Genomic DNA, 15,664 nt, shown 5'->3' with positions numbered 1-15,664 from the left:
TCGCCCGGTCACATTTACAGTGACAACGGGACGAACTTTATAAAAGCAAATAGAGTTTTGCAAGAGGAGATTGTTAACTTGAAAACCATATTGAATGCCCAGTTTTATGCAGAAATAGCTGAAATGTCGATAGAATGGCACTTCAACGCACCATCTTGGCCAAGCGCAGGCGGTCTCTGGGAGGCTGCAGTGAAGAGCTTGAAATACCACCTGAAGCGAGTAATAGGAGAACAAAAACTCACCTACGAGGAGTTCTCTACTCTTCTAGCTCAGCTAGAAGGATGCCTTAACTCCAGACCTCTGTGCCCGCTGAGTGAAGACGTCGAAGACTTAGATTGTTTGACCCCTTCTCATTTTCTGTCCAGTGGACCAACATTGACCATTGTTGAGTCAGAACACGACTTACGAACCAGATGGCAGTTAGTGCAGAAGATTTACCAAGATGTGTGGAAGAGATGGAGAGCGGAGTACCTCACACAGTTGAACGCTAGGTCCAAGTGGCGACGTTCACAACCAAATTTAAATGTTGGCGGCATTGTAATTATACACGATGCTAACCTGCCACCGGGTAAATGGGCTCTCGGTCGAATCGTGCAGCTACATCCGGGGCAAGATGGGCTAGTTCGAGTAGTCTCTGTTAAAACCAAAAATGGCATTATGAAGCGACCAGTAGTCAAACTATCTCTTTTACCTATTAACCACTCCAACGACGAAGACAGTAACCAAATTCATGAAACCACTGACCATAACCAGCCGAAACACCAGTCGAACGACGATTTACCAAAACCAAAGCGACGAGCTAGAAGAGGAATTGTTAATTTATTTACCATGGCACTTATGTTGTTTACCTTTTTATTTTCACCAGCCACGTGTGCATACAACGCTATAAACTTCAACGACAGTCAAAGTTTATATTTAGATAAAATATCAACCATGCGACTAGTTCAGGACGAATGGAAACTAGTTGTATACTACGATTTAAAACCATATTGGCAAGGCAGTAAATTGTTATCCAAATATATTGATCATATGGAATATATTTGCAAGGAATCGTCAGTCAGAAACCATTGTGAATCTATTTTAATACAATTACAGCACAGTTATACAGAGTTATCGCATTACAATAACATTCTGTCGACGCAGCAGTTCCCACGCGGGCACGCGCGGCGCAGGCGCGGCCTTATCAACGCTGTGGGTAATGTTGCACACGCGCTGTTCGGTGTACTCGATGACCAATTCGCTAAGCAGTATATTCAGGACATCGATTTAATTAGGGAAAACCAAAACCATCTTGCTGCTCTATGGAAAAACCAGACTTCCGTAATAGAAGCAGAATATAATGTATTGAAGAGGATGCAAGGCTCAATTGACAAACAATATAAAATATTTACTCATTACCTTAACCAGTTAAAGAACGCTACCAATGATGTCAAGAGTCAATTGAAAGACGTGGAAAACAATAATGAATTTTTATTATGCGCTATGGCAGCTAACAGCTTGGAGTCGAATTTGAAGAATGTGCAGGATGTTCTTTTAGATACTGTTTCGGAGGTGTACTTTGGGAAGTTCAACATACATCTTTTGAAACCCGACCAGCTTCTAGAAGAATTAAATATTATTTCCGGAAGATTGTCCAACGATTTAAGTTTACCAATAGAGAACACGCATACAGAATTAACCAAAATGTACCATTTACTCAAGGTCAGAGCGAAAATGCTAAATGACTATTTTATTTTTGAAATTAGAATACCATTAGTGAGTAGAGACCATTACCAAGTATATAAAATTTATCCTGTACCAAGACGGAACGGCAAAACCATGGTCACCCTAGTTCCAGTTTCGGATTACATTGCGATCAACTTACGAAGAGACTCATTTATGACCATATCACACTTAGAATTAAATAATTGTCTTCATTTAGATACTGAGACACAACTTTGTCCTTTGGAAAAACCAATTTCTCATATGAGTCATGATGACGTCATGTGCTCCAAAGACCAGGAGACGAAGCAGTGCAGAACCAAAACTGCCAAATGTCTAGATTGGTGGTCTCAGCTAAGCGAGGTCAATACATACTTTTTCTTTTGCTGCGACTCGTATCCAGTACGTATCATCTGTGGAGAGCAAATGTTTTCCAATCATCTTAATAATAGCGGCATTATTAGGTTGGGTCCAGATTGTGTTCTGAAAGGACAAGACATTACCATTTATGCTCGGAGGCTTCAGAACAATACATTAACCATACAGACGGATATACCAGCGATAGACATTCACCCCATCAACCACATCTTTAACCAGAATAAGACGTTCGTGTCGCTGATTTCGGAGCCAGCATCAGTGATGGGTGGTTACGATCAGGAGCTAGATGATATAGGCGCAAAAATAAAACAAATGAATTCAGAGAGTGGTCTAAAGGGTGGTATATCTTATCACGACGTTCACCACTACGTCGCGATATACGTGGTGGCGGGTGTGCTGGTGGCCGGGGCCGCCGCGTACGCCGTGCGGCGGTGGTGCCCGCGCCGCAGCCGCCGCCAGGACTCCAGCGCGCCGCCCGCGCCGGCAGCCGCTGGCGCAGGGCCAGCCGCGTCGCACCCGCCGCGCCCTGAGCCGCGGGGTCTGACGAACGCAGCGTTTGTGTATAGTGTTAGTGACCAGTGTGTAAGTGTAGTTAACCACGGGCAATCTAGTGCTAGTAAAAATAGTGATAAGTGTAGTGATGAAGTGAAAGACCAATCCACTTCTCCTGTAGTGCATAGGCATAATTTTAGTGATTACTGTGGCTAGAGACATTAAGGTTACCATTAGATAATGCAAATTTGTTTATCACCTTGTCTCACGTCACTCGCTAACCATAACCATTTCTTTTTTGTACCATCTTCACCACCACTCTTTCTTCTCTCGCGGTGGCAGCATGTACGGTCAACAGCATGTCGACTGTACATCACGTTTCGCGTATCAGCGTTTACGTCGCCTCGCGTTATTTCCTAAGTAATATTGTAACCAGTTCGCGACAAGCCGCCGATCGATTCGCGTGCTCATTACCATACCAACATTTTACCATTTTACCATATAGCATAAGTTAAGGTTTCAATATACCATTTGAGCCTAACTTGTGTTTTACTCTGTACGGAACCAAACCACCGTACATTCATAATTCATCTCATCATATTATATTTTAAGTTGATAATAAGAGTATTCTATTTATGTTGTATTCATACTATCGTTTAAATACGATAGTATTCTATGCTTCCGTTCCAGCCGTCCAGCCGTTCAGAGTAGGTAAACCTACTCTGAACGGCTGTTTTTTTTTATGGAATAGGACAAACGAGCGTACGGGTCACCTGGTGTTAAGTGATTACCGCCGCCCACATTCTCTTGCAACACCAGAGGAATCACAAGAGCGTTGCCGGCCTTTAAGGAAGGTGTATGCGCTTTTTTGTCAGGTACCCATGTCGTATCGTCCCGGAAACACCGCACAAGGAAGCTCATTCCACAGCTTTGTAGTACGTACTACAAAGCTGTGGAATGAGCTTCCACGTGGAAGAAAGCTCCTTGAAAACCGCACTGTGGAGGACCACCACAGATCCAGATGGTGGGGATGATATCCTAACTTGTCTTGTGTCGTGCGAAGGTGGAATTCAGCAGCAGGAATTAGGTTGAACAGCTCTTCGGAACATGTTTCTACGCAACGCCAAGTGATCCAGCCGTTCACAGAACACTAGGTCCCCGACAATACGAGCTGCTCTGCGTTGCACGCTGTCAAATGGATCAAGCTGATACTGGGGTGCGCCAGACCAGAGATGACAGCAATACTCCATGTGTGGCCGGACCTGCGCTTTGTACAGCGCAAGAATGTGGGCCGGCTTGAAGTATTGCCGTGCTCTATTTATGATGCCCAATTTCTTCGAAGCCAATCTTGCTTTGCTCTCCAGATTACCACTAAATTGGCAATCGCTCGAGATTTCGAGACCCAGTATTACGACTCCAATGATGCTTATTATTATTATGCTTTAAGGGAAGTGTTGACGAAGAGCGGTAATACGACAAATGGGTTTTTTTTTTGTGATAAACACGCAAACTTGAGACTTCTGGGGGTTAAATTGGACAAGGTTCAATTTACCCCATTCCGCGACCTTCTCAAGAGAGGACTCAATAGGAGACACAAGTTTCTCCCGGCACTGGTCGACGATTTCCCGAGAGATACCTGCACGGCCCGTGTATACGGCATCGCCAGTGCTGTCGTCTGCATAGCAATGTATGTTGGAGGTGTCCAACATATCATTGATATACAGAAGAAACTGCGTGGGAGATAGCACACAGCCTTGGGGCACTCCAGCGTTCACGAGTTTTGGGTTCGAGCAATATCCGTATGCTGCGCCCAGTGAGGAAGCTGGAGGTCCACTTGGATAAGCTCTTGGGAAGCCCAAATGATGGAAGTTTTAAGAGGAGAGCCTTGTGCCATACACGATCAAAGGCCTTCGCTATATCCAGGTTACCTGCCAGGCCTTCGCCCTTGCTTTCAATAGCTACTGCCCATCTATGTGTTAGGTGTACCACAATATCACCTGCCGACCGACCATGGCGAATGCCGTACTGTCGGTCGTTGATCAACTGATGACCCTCTAGGTATACCAAGAGCTGGCGGTTGATTATGCTCTCCATGATTTTGGAGAGCAGGGAGGCCTGTAGTTTGCCGGATCCAAACTGTCTCCTTTTTTTGGATCGGATGGACAAGGGCTGACTTCCATGAGTGACGTACTAAGCCTTTGGAATAAGAGTGCCGGAATAAACGCATTAGCACCGGCGTCAACTCAGGGACACACGTTCTAAGCACGATTGGAGAAATGCCATCCGGCCCGCTCGACTTCCTGACGTCCAACGAAAACTTCTCTTTTGCCGTATGGGCCAGTGTGTCATTCCTCATATTGTGCAACGGCGGCAGGGACGGCTGGTTGAATTTACCAACAGTAGCTTTCGACAGCGACTAGAACTTGCGTATTCCAGTCGGGTAATTGGAAAGCTGCTCGCCGATTTTGACAACGTGCTTTGATTTCGCCCGGGCGATTTGCCGCTTAAAGAATCTGGAGGTACGGTTATATTTCCTCTTTTCTAAAGCAGTTCAGATCCTTTGAGCCCAGCGCTACAACCCAAGTTTGATACGCCTATTTTTTATAGTCAGATGCTGCGGAGCCAGAGAGCAGACCCTCGAAATTGCCGAGACGGGGAGAGCAGATATCCTCCCTAACGTACACACATACCCCGGCATGAGGCAAAAAAGTATGATCAATTTTGTACCAGGGGTACGTTAAATATGACGTATCGCTAGGTCTAGATATTTGCGTCTCCGTAAGGAAACACAAGGCCGGCTGCGCCGTCTCATGGTGGTGGTGAACGGCGTTTAAATTGAAGTTAATTCCCCTGATGTTACAAAAGTCCACATTAAGCGTGTAGCGGGGTGCCGTGGTGGTGCTGCCCTGTTTTTCCTTTGACATGCGCGGTACTGTGTCCTCCCCAGAATACGAGCTGCCCAAGCGAGAATGCTCAGGGAGTGGGGGGGGGGATGGCCTCCGGTCCTCGACACTAACCTAAGCGAAACATACAGCGGCCTAGTGCCGCTACTTCACGCCGGTATTCTGTGCGAGTGTGGTAAGTAACCCGGACGAGTCTAGCCCGATTGTGCTGACGTCACAAGACGGCAGCGTGACTATCCCACATATGTCCCACACGTAGTCGCCTCTTACGACACCCTTGGGCCTGGGACTCCCCTATTCTTCTTACGCCCCGGGGAAGCATAGGGAAAAAGGGTATATAATGTGTAACAGCCTAAGATTAAGGATTGGTCTCCGCTGCGTTCCAACTAGATACCGAACTACCTAAGAGCAATAGTAGTATATTTTTATTACGGCAACTATTACATTCTTGTATGTGCGTGGCATCTTGACACTCAATGGCATCTTTCAAATTTTGTAACATACGCTTCGTGTTATTTTACATAGAAATTAATAAAATAAAACATAGTTACTGATAATATATGATCCCAGTGTCTTTCTTATTTCTTGTAGTATAATTTTAGTTTAAATTATTAGCAAATGCAGAACATGTGGCACGTTAACGTCACACATTGTTCGAGAGTGGTTCGATTACGCCCACTTGGGCGTAGTTTTTATAGTATTAGTTGCCGTACTTTGCGACTATGCCTGCGGTATCTAGGTGGAGCGCAGCGGAGACCAATACTTAATCTACGGTTGTTATCTTAGATTAAGTATAGGTATAAACAGCATATCCCGGTATCATCGATAATATTGAAGGCATCAACTCATTGATATGTAGATGCAAAAATTATTCAGATTATAACGTTATTTAATGTTTCATTTGACCCAGGTTGTCAGGCAGAATTACAAATAAAACTAAAAGTAAATTAAAACTTTTTAATAATATTCTAACATCTCATTTTGTATCTAAATACGATATTTACAAACTTAATTCATTCGTCTACTTAGTATATAAATTATAATTATAAAATCGTCACATTACTCTACGGGCAGTTACTTAAGGGCAGTGTTTGTAGCTGATTTGAGTATTAAGATATTATATAATATATTTATATGTCAGTCACATATTTACAATATTGTTTCAAAAATAATTATCATATCGATTAGTTGTATCGATTTACATAAAAAAATTATTACTTGTACATTCAATTTAATTTAAATTAATTTAAATTTTTCAATTTGTGAATAAAGATTATATAATTGAAACAAGCAGCTTCTTCTCATTAATCATAAATATGTGAAAAACATTAATAATTGTATAGGTTAATAATATTTTCGTGGGATAGAAAACAGTTGAAACCTATGTCCTACCTACCAAACATTATAAATTTTACAACCTAATTATTCATTCGTAAGTTTTAGTGATTCATTTTTGTGAATTAATTTTAAGTGAGTTTATTGTTATTTATATAAATATGTCAATTAGTATTATTTAGTATTCTAACAGCTTAATTCTTGTAGTCATATTTCAAACAAATTTTAAAATTGTCTAGCTAATATTCATTTACATTTTTTGTTACCATTAGGTGGAGATTATATTAATAAAATTGCTGCATATAAACCAAACATAAATATAGAATACGCCTCGAATATGGTAAAAAAATACTATATTTAATAAAAAAAGCACTTTTAAATTAACAGCTATAGACACTTAAATTAAATTAGAACTATTTTAAATTACATAAGTGCTTACATACTAATCGTATATAAGTACAACATTCTAAATCTTTACAATATATCACACATACCAATTGATACCTTCGTTATAAATAAATATTTACTTAAAATTTTTGATGGAATGCTATTACATAAGGTGTTTTAGCAGGGCAGTAGATATTAAAACATTTGACGAGAAATTCGTAAGATGATAATGTAGAAATACCTTTCCATTTAATTTTCCAGTTAACTGTCTTATAGCTACATTTATTTATTAAAATTAATAAAAATAGTATAACGTTATCAACTGGAAATACTATAATTATGGCTTAGTTAAAAAGCAAAACACTGAAATAACAGAAAGTAAGTAAGTATTAAGTATATTTCTAAGTCCTATCGACTCGCCGGTGCTTGTGTGTGATGAGTGCATCCTTCCACATTTTCCGGCCAGTCGCATACGTTCTCGTTCGGGTTGAAGACAAGGTTGGAAGGACACGGCATGTGGTGTTTCCTCTCTCCCTCGCACATGTAGTACATTGTGCAGTCAGCTTTATCAGGGTGGTATGATATATGACCGTCTTCTTCTTCGCATGTTACTTCAGTGGCTGTGATAAAAAAAAATAATAATTACTTACCAATACTAGTAAAAAATAAGGGACGAGACGAGCAGGACGTTCAACTGATGATAATTGATACGCCTTCCCCATTACAATGCAGTGCCGCGGCCGCTCAGGATTCTTGAAAAACCCAAAAATTCTGAGCGGCACTATAATTGCGCTCGTAACCTTGAGACATAAGATGTTAAGTCTCATTTGCCCAGTAATTTCACTAGCTACGGCGCCCTTCAGACCGAAACACAGTAATATTTACACATTACTGCTTCACGGCAGAAATAGGCGCCGTTATGGTATCCATAATCTAGCCTATAGGCTTAAAAGTATAAAAATACTCGAAACACCAGCTTCTACTATGGAAGACAGTAAATTTCATTGCACCCGGTTCGATCGTCCAGGCCACGTTCCAATATGTTTTTAGGTTTCAAATTATATAATAATATGTGTATTAGAGGGATTTGTGATTCCTCTGGTGTTACTAGAGTGTATAAGGCCGCGGTGATCAAAGTTACTTATACTTACTTAGATACTCTGTGGTAATCATAATTATTGTAATGTAAAATATTATGACTCTCTATTCGTACCTACTTTCGAAGTATCGAGATTAAACTATCCAGGTCAATTAAAATACTTGGCATAAAAGGCATTTATTTTCTCAAAATTGATTCCTTTAGAATTGCTCTTTGATGTAATTTCTTGTTTTTATTAATTAATTGATCTCATTATGTTCACGAGAAGACACACGTTTCTCGTACTCTGCCGTAGAATAATTAAATCATTGTCAGTGAGTCTTACATCACTCTTGGACACTTGGCACGTGGTGTCTGAAGGCACGGAAGTTGTATATAGTACTATTGTTCATAGATTGTTTCCATAGACCTAGACAGCTAGTGGAAACCCAAGCGATGGCAGCTATTTGAGCCAACGGATCAACCGACCTATCCAACCAGGAAATGTTGCCAGTATTCTTGGAACACTTCGCAATTGTAGTTTTCACTTCATGTAATCATTATAAGTATTGTATCGACGACATGTATAGTCGAGTGGTTAGCGATCCTACCTACTAAGCTAGAGGTCCCAGGTTCGAATCCTGGTAGGAGCAAGTATTTATATGATGAATACGGATGTTTGTTTCCGAGTCATGAATGTTTAAATGTATTTATGTATGTTTATATGAATTTATGTATGTTTAAGTAAGTATATTGTATTAAATATATCATTGTCTTGTAACCCATAACACAGGCTATAATATATGCTTAACTTGGGGAAAGATAATTTGTGTAAAAAGTGTGTCAATATTATTATTATTATTATATTATATTGAAACTATAGTTTATAGCATTGTTGTAAATATTTTTATTTAATAGATCCATAATAAAATATAAATCTATATATTTTTTTTGTATAAATTGTTGTAAAGCCGTTTTATGTCTTAATTCTGATATTTATAAGGGTTAAGGCTAGCCCTTAAGGGTTACTACAATTTCCCGATTTCACATTAAATTATATGAATGACTGAATTTAAAAAACTATGTGTAAATATTTATTATAACTACTACAAGCTGTTTAATGAATTGAAACTTTCTGTGTATAGTTTAACATTAAATTTAAATATGGGTGACACAGTGCTATAAAACTGAAAACATTAATTAAATTTAAATTCGACACATGGTTTCACAAATCACACATATATTAGAAAACACTATTATAGTTATATTTAATAAAGAATCCTTTTTGAAGATACCCTTTAATCATGGTAAATATAGTATAGCGTTATATACTTACGGTCTTTTGTCGTGTATTGTCCATTGGGGTTGGAAGATTCGTAAGGACCATCAAATTCTAGCCGCACTTTGTATTCGCCAAGCTCTTGTTTCATGGCGGTGATCAGAGGGTACTTCCCGGTACCACAGGAGCCTCGGAAGTCATCCATGTCTATAGACCAGACCATAATGCCACCGAAGCCTTCTTCCTTCAGCCAGGCCATCTGAGAACCAAAAATAAATATTACTTATTTGGTTCGCTAGCTATATTTTACATTATAATGTAAAATCACGGTTTTTTTAAACAAAACTAAGTTGTAGCTACAGGTTAATGTAAGACCATTTTAACGCAAACACTGCATGTAATAAGTAGGCGTTTTGATCTAAATTAGCTAAGGCTAACTATTGTAGATTCAATACAGAAATTATCTTATTGCTAATGTTCAAACAAAAGAATATATATTTATTTGTAAATCTAAATCTGTCCGACCTTGAATTCGCTGATACTGAAAAATCTATTGAGGATTTTTTTTGTATTCGCTGGGAGTAGACCAATGGAGTGTTCTCAGGAAAATAGATGACATCCAATATCTTGTGAACTATTATAATAATGAAGGCAAAAATAATATGTCCTATTCATTGTGAGAATTTATCAACTTGATCAGTGTCTCATCATGATGAAGTTAATTACCCACCATCAAAATACGAGCCCCAATCTTGTGCATCAATAGCAAAGATAAAAAGCACATTTATAAAAAATTCCAATATGGCCTCACCTTAGTTTTCAATGACCTCTCATCATCAAAGCCGACCCACTGGTCGTCTCTGTACGCGAAGGGCACCATCTGTTCATTATCCCACACGAGCGTCGTGTTGTCCTCTCGCAGGAAGTCACAGATCTCGTAGTAGGACATAAAGCCAGCCTCGTTTGTGTAGCGACCAGCTTGACCTGAAACAAACAATTAAAACAATATCTATAGAACAGAGCTCATAGATAATGGATACAAAGAGTTATCTTTACAAATACATCATTTTTAATAACAAAAAAAAAGAGGAAGGGTTCCGTAGCAGCAAGTAACATAATATAAAAGCTCTTGTAGTTCGGTGTTACTTTGATCGATGTTTTAATAAAAGTGTATTTTGTTAAATTAAGTTATCTATAACCTATTAAAAAACTACTTACTAGATCTAGTTCAAACCAATTTTCGGTGGAAGTTTGCATGATAATGTACATTATATATTTTCTAAATTTTATCATTTAGTTAGTTTAGTTTAGTAAAAAATGATATTAGAAACCTCGAAATCATTTTTGAAGAACTGTCCATAAATACCCACACTATGGTTTTGATGAAAAAAGTTTTTTGAGTTTCAGGTGTAAGTATGGGATCTCCAAAATTTATTGTTTTTTTTCTATTTTTAATGCAGTTCACAAAATACATCTACTTAACAAGTTTCAACGGTATAGTTCCTATAGTATCGGAAAAAAGATTCTGTGACATATAAACGGACAGATAGACAGACATAACGAATCCATAAGGGTTCCATTTATTGCTATTTGGCTACGGAACTCTAAAAAAGCACTGTGTAACTGTTACTGTATGGTTATGGTTTGTAAAGTGGCTTTGATCCAGTTCATTTCGGCCCTGTTTCACTACGACCAATGTGATCTATTGTGATAGCCACTGTTAACTATAGCTCACTGCTAACATTGATTATTTTCATGAATCTTATTATGTCTTTTGCAGTGAGCTGACGTATCTCAAATGGTTGAAGAATTGGACTTCCCAACTGTTACTGTATCTATTATCTGAAGTAGACGACGAACAAAGCTCGTTCATGATTCCCTGATGGATAAGCCACGCTGGCGTGGCCGCCGCGCGTACTTAGTGAGACAGGCCTGTCCTAAGCGTCACTTCTTTCTCGTCTCGTTTTATATAAAAATAATAATAAATAAAAAATGACTAACTATTTACGATTTATAAACTATTCCACATAGGCCTATTTATTTGGTAATTAAAAACCTGATTTATAAAATATCCTAGAATAATTCTGTGGAAGACAACTTACCTCCACCAGATGCTGGTGCACCAATATCAAACTGAGTCTCGTTTATCAATGAGAAAGATCTTCCATATGTGGGCATTCCAATCATGAGTTTCTCCTTCGGTGCTCCTTGTCGTACCCATTCCCTGGCTGAGTAGTCCTGGAATATATTATTAATACTGCTGTAGATAAATTTGAAATGGTGCTCCTAACACTCTAACCTAACTGAAGTTACATTGGCTCTTGACAGTAAGGGACAAAACAGTTCAATAGGTAAAAATATTTGCTAAGAAATGTATGACGATCCAAATAGCTCAGTGGCTAGCGACCCTGCCGCCAGACGTCCCAGGTTCCTGAAAACATTTATTTTCGAGCCATGGATGCTTATGTGTGCGATCGCGGTCTGGGAATGTTTACCACCTTAAGGTTTATAATTGCAAGCACACATCGATGTCACAAAGTCGGCGATATAATATTAAGTCGTTGATTTGATTAGGCAGGTAATATGATACTTTAGTTACTTCCATAGTATTATGTCCTATGGTATATTGCTGTGGGGCAGCGCTGCCGATATTAATACAATATTTGTGCTGCAGAAGAGGGCTATTCGCGCTATTTATAACCTAGGCCCTAAGGAATCATTGAGAGCAAAATTCAAAGAAATTAACAACTTGACTGTTGCTTCTCAATATATTCTTGATAATGTAATGTATGTTCATAGGCACATAAGTGAATTTACCAGAAACTGTCATAACCATAATGTTAACACCAGGAACAGACATAAGCTTATAATGCCTACTACTCGACTAAGTCGAGTTAACAAGTCTTTTGTGGGGCGATGTATATGCTTTTACAACAGGATCCCAGAGAATGTTCAAAACAAAAGTATTACGTTATTCAAAAGAATTGTTAAAAAACGTTTGTGTGGTAAAGGTTACTATAACATAAATGACTTTCTTAATGATACCACACATTGGGAAAGGAGCGAGCGCCCTCAGGCTATTAAATAATAAGTTTAATTGTACAATGTTACTTTGTTACTTTAATTGTAAAACATATTTTTGATGAAAAAAAAAAGCTCGCTGAGTTTGTTGCGCCCATTCTTCTCAGGCCTGAGGCATTCATTTTGGAATGGGTGGTAGTTTTTGACTTTCAATAAGTGATTTCGCATCCTATTTTGAATAAAAATATTTGAATTTGAATTTGATCCTAGATATAGCATTTTAGCCTTTACTGCGCACAGTGTGATAAATAATCTAATTTGAAAACTTAAAACATTTTAGACCGCGACGGTGAATATGTATATCGTATTAAATATATCGTTGTCTTGCGCCTGTAGTACAGCTGTGCTATGCCTAGTTTTTGGCAAGATAATTCGTGGTAAGTATGTTAGTAAGGGACGAGAGGAGCAGGACTTCAGCTGATAGTTATTCATACCCTCTGCCCATTACAATGCAGTGCCGCTCAGGATTCTTGAAAACCCCAAAAATTCTGAGCGACACTACAATTGCGCTTGTCACCTTGAGACAAGAGATGTTAAGTCTCATTTGCCCAGTAATTTCACTAGCTACGCCGCTCTTCAGACCGAAACAACATTATGCTCACACTAATGTGTACCACCGTTTCTGCCGTGAAGCAGATTACTGCTTCAGAAATAGGCGCTGTTGTGGTACCCATAATCTAGCCGACATCCTGTGCAACGTAGCCTCCCACAAAATTATAAAAACATAACATATTTTAAAAACTATATTATTAAATTCATATCCTAATAAAACCCGTCCTAATAACCATAATATCACCAAAAAGAGTGTTGTAGTGAAAAAGGATGATGTAAAAAGAATCATTGAGAGAAAAGTTTAGTGAAATTAATATATTAAATGTACGCTGCCAGAATATATGCGAGGACCTCCTATACGCTCATAAACATATTAGCCAATTTAAAAAGAATAGTGATGTACATCATGTCAATGCTCGAAACAAACATAAACTCGTGATTCCATCTACTAGGCTCCGTAAAATTGCTAAATCTTTTAGTGGATTGTGTTATATTTTATAATAAACTACCAAATGATATATAGCGGTATTGTCTGGTATTGCATGTCCATGATCATGGCCTTTTATTACTCATATATATATTTATATAAGTGATCAACGAGATCACTTCATAAGAATGAAGTTCATGTAGGGAAGTAACCTACAACTATACATACCACTGTCAATTTCTTCTGGTAGCTGGTTGCACTCTCGAGGGGGAAGAGGGGACTGTTGTGCCCAACTTGTCTCTCCCATTGTCCGTGGAAGTCATACGTCATTACGTTGATAAAATCCTGTCGAAATTGTTATTAATTATCTAATGGACTTATTTATTCATAATTATACAATAAACAGTTATAAATCTTCTATATCAAAGTTGCAAACTAATTAGTTAAATAATTCTCAATATCTTAATTGTTTATTGATTAACTTTAAAATAAAAGTAAGTAATATATTATTTTCATTAATTAAAGTGGAATTTGCTGGCATTTAATAGGTGTTAGTACCGACGAATTATGGACCCATCAGAGGCACTCAGGGTGAGTGTTGTCGCGTCCTATCTAGCACTACGATTTTGTGATCGTAGTGAGCGGCTTGACAGGGCGGGGGAAAATAATCAGTGTCAACACCGATATAAGTAAATATTATAGTTAATGATATCTCACGAAAGTCTTAAAAATTTAAGTAATATATTATGTAACACGGTTTTGCAATCCTTGATCAAATAAAATTTGTAAACGTAAAGTTTTTCTTTTCTGTTATTTGATTCATTTAAATGTTAGAATCTGATTCCTTATTAGGAATCTATTTCGGCCAACTGAGTAGCCTCACTATCCAATTGATCTTCCACATGGTAATAGAGTTTACTTTATTATACATATTAAATATCGTTTGAATTCTTGTTGGTAATTTATGTAATAAAATTAACTTACTAAGTATTTGGAGATCTCAGGCACATCATATCCAGCTGCGATCGCTTCAAAGGACGCTGGAACTGCAGCAGTCAGTAAGAGTCGAGGCTGGCCAGATGTCTTGGCTTCACCTTCGAACGCCAGTCGCAGTTCCTTTAGCAAGGACACATAAGCAGCTCTGTCATCTGCTCCTCTGTTGATAAGGATGTTGGATTTAATTTGGTTGAACAGGACATAATACAAAAGAAAACTGGGCTTCTCGTTCCAGTGGCATTGTATCGAAGATTTTGTGGCAGTATTAACAATTAAGTAGGTGGATTCTGGTCGTGGGCAGGGAATGGTGACACATGCAATTTCCTTGCAGATGCTGAGTAAATATCGGTGATTTATAACCCACCCACCCAGATTCAAGACTCAGTAATGTAGTTAACGTCAATCATTTCGTTCCAATTAAGTCTGAACTGCTCTTACAATGAATCCCACTATTTTTAAGAGTTTTTATAGCCTTAACTTAATTTAAAGATTAAAAAATTCGTTCCCATAACTGACAAATTATTTGAAAGAAGTGTTCTAAATAACAAAAAATTAAAAATAATTGATAAAGATATACATTTTTACCGTTCAATCTCAATATATTCTTGATAAAATTATGTATGTTGATAGGCATACCAGGGACAAACATAAACATGTTATGCCTACTGCTAAGTCAAGTTACAAGTTAACAATTTTTGGGCAATGGAAATGGAGCAACCGCCCTCAGGTTATTCAATAAAAAGCAAATATTGTAAGAAATTATACTGTGACGAATATTTTTTTATAACAAAGATTTTCGAATGTGTGGTAGTTATTTGACGTTTGATGAGTGAATCCTATATACAACAAGCTGACCCGGCAAACGTTGTTTCGCTATAAAAAATATTTTTAGCGTTTCTTGGACATTGCATTACTTTATTTTTCTAAAATATAAGAATTTTTCTAAAATAAGCGCAGCCTAAGTTACTCCTTATTACATCAGCTACATGCCAATAAAAGTCCCGTCAAAATAGGTCCAGCCTTTTCAGAGATTAGCCGGAACAAACAGACAGACA

General features: G+C 38.2%; 1 protein-coding gene across 1 annotated transcript in view; it reads right to left on the bottom strand.

Annotated features, from left to right (window-relative positions):
- Positions 1 to 6,417: 6,417 nt before the first annotated feature.
- The window catches only part of LOC126969469 (probable chitinase 10), a 137,828-nt gene continuing 128,581 nt past the window's right edge, over positions 6,418 to 15,664 (bottom strand). Inside the window, exons 14-19 of the mRNA XM_050814914.1 lie at positions 14,598 to 14,769; positions 13,842 to 13,958; positions 11,656 to 11,791; positions 10,365 to 10,537; positions 9,611 to 9,812; positions 6,418 to 7,816 (exon numbers count right to left, since the gene is read on the bottom strand). Coding sequence (XP_050670871.1) covers positions 7,605 to 7,816; positions 9,611 to 9,812; positions 10,365 to 10,537; positions 11,656 to 11,791; positions 13,842 to 13,958; positions 14,598 to 14,769 — 1,012 coding nt within the window. The 3' untranslated portion in view covers positions 6,418 to 7,604. The remainder of the gene's footprint in view (positions 7,817 to 9,610; positions 9,813 to 10,364; positions 10,538 to 11,655; positions 11,792 to 13,841; positions 13,959 to 14,597; positions 14,770 to 15,664) is intronic.

This window comes from Leptidea sinapis, chromosome 18 (assembly GCF_905404315.1).
Source record: "Leptidea sinapis chromosome 18, ilLepSina1.1, whole genome shotgun sequence".
Taxonomy (NCBI): domain Eukaryota; kingdom Metazoa; phylum Arthropoda; class Insecta; order Lepidoptera; family Pieridae; genus Leptidea; species Leptidea sinapis.
This window is presented reverse-complemented; position numbering and strand designations above follow the sequence as displayed.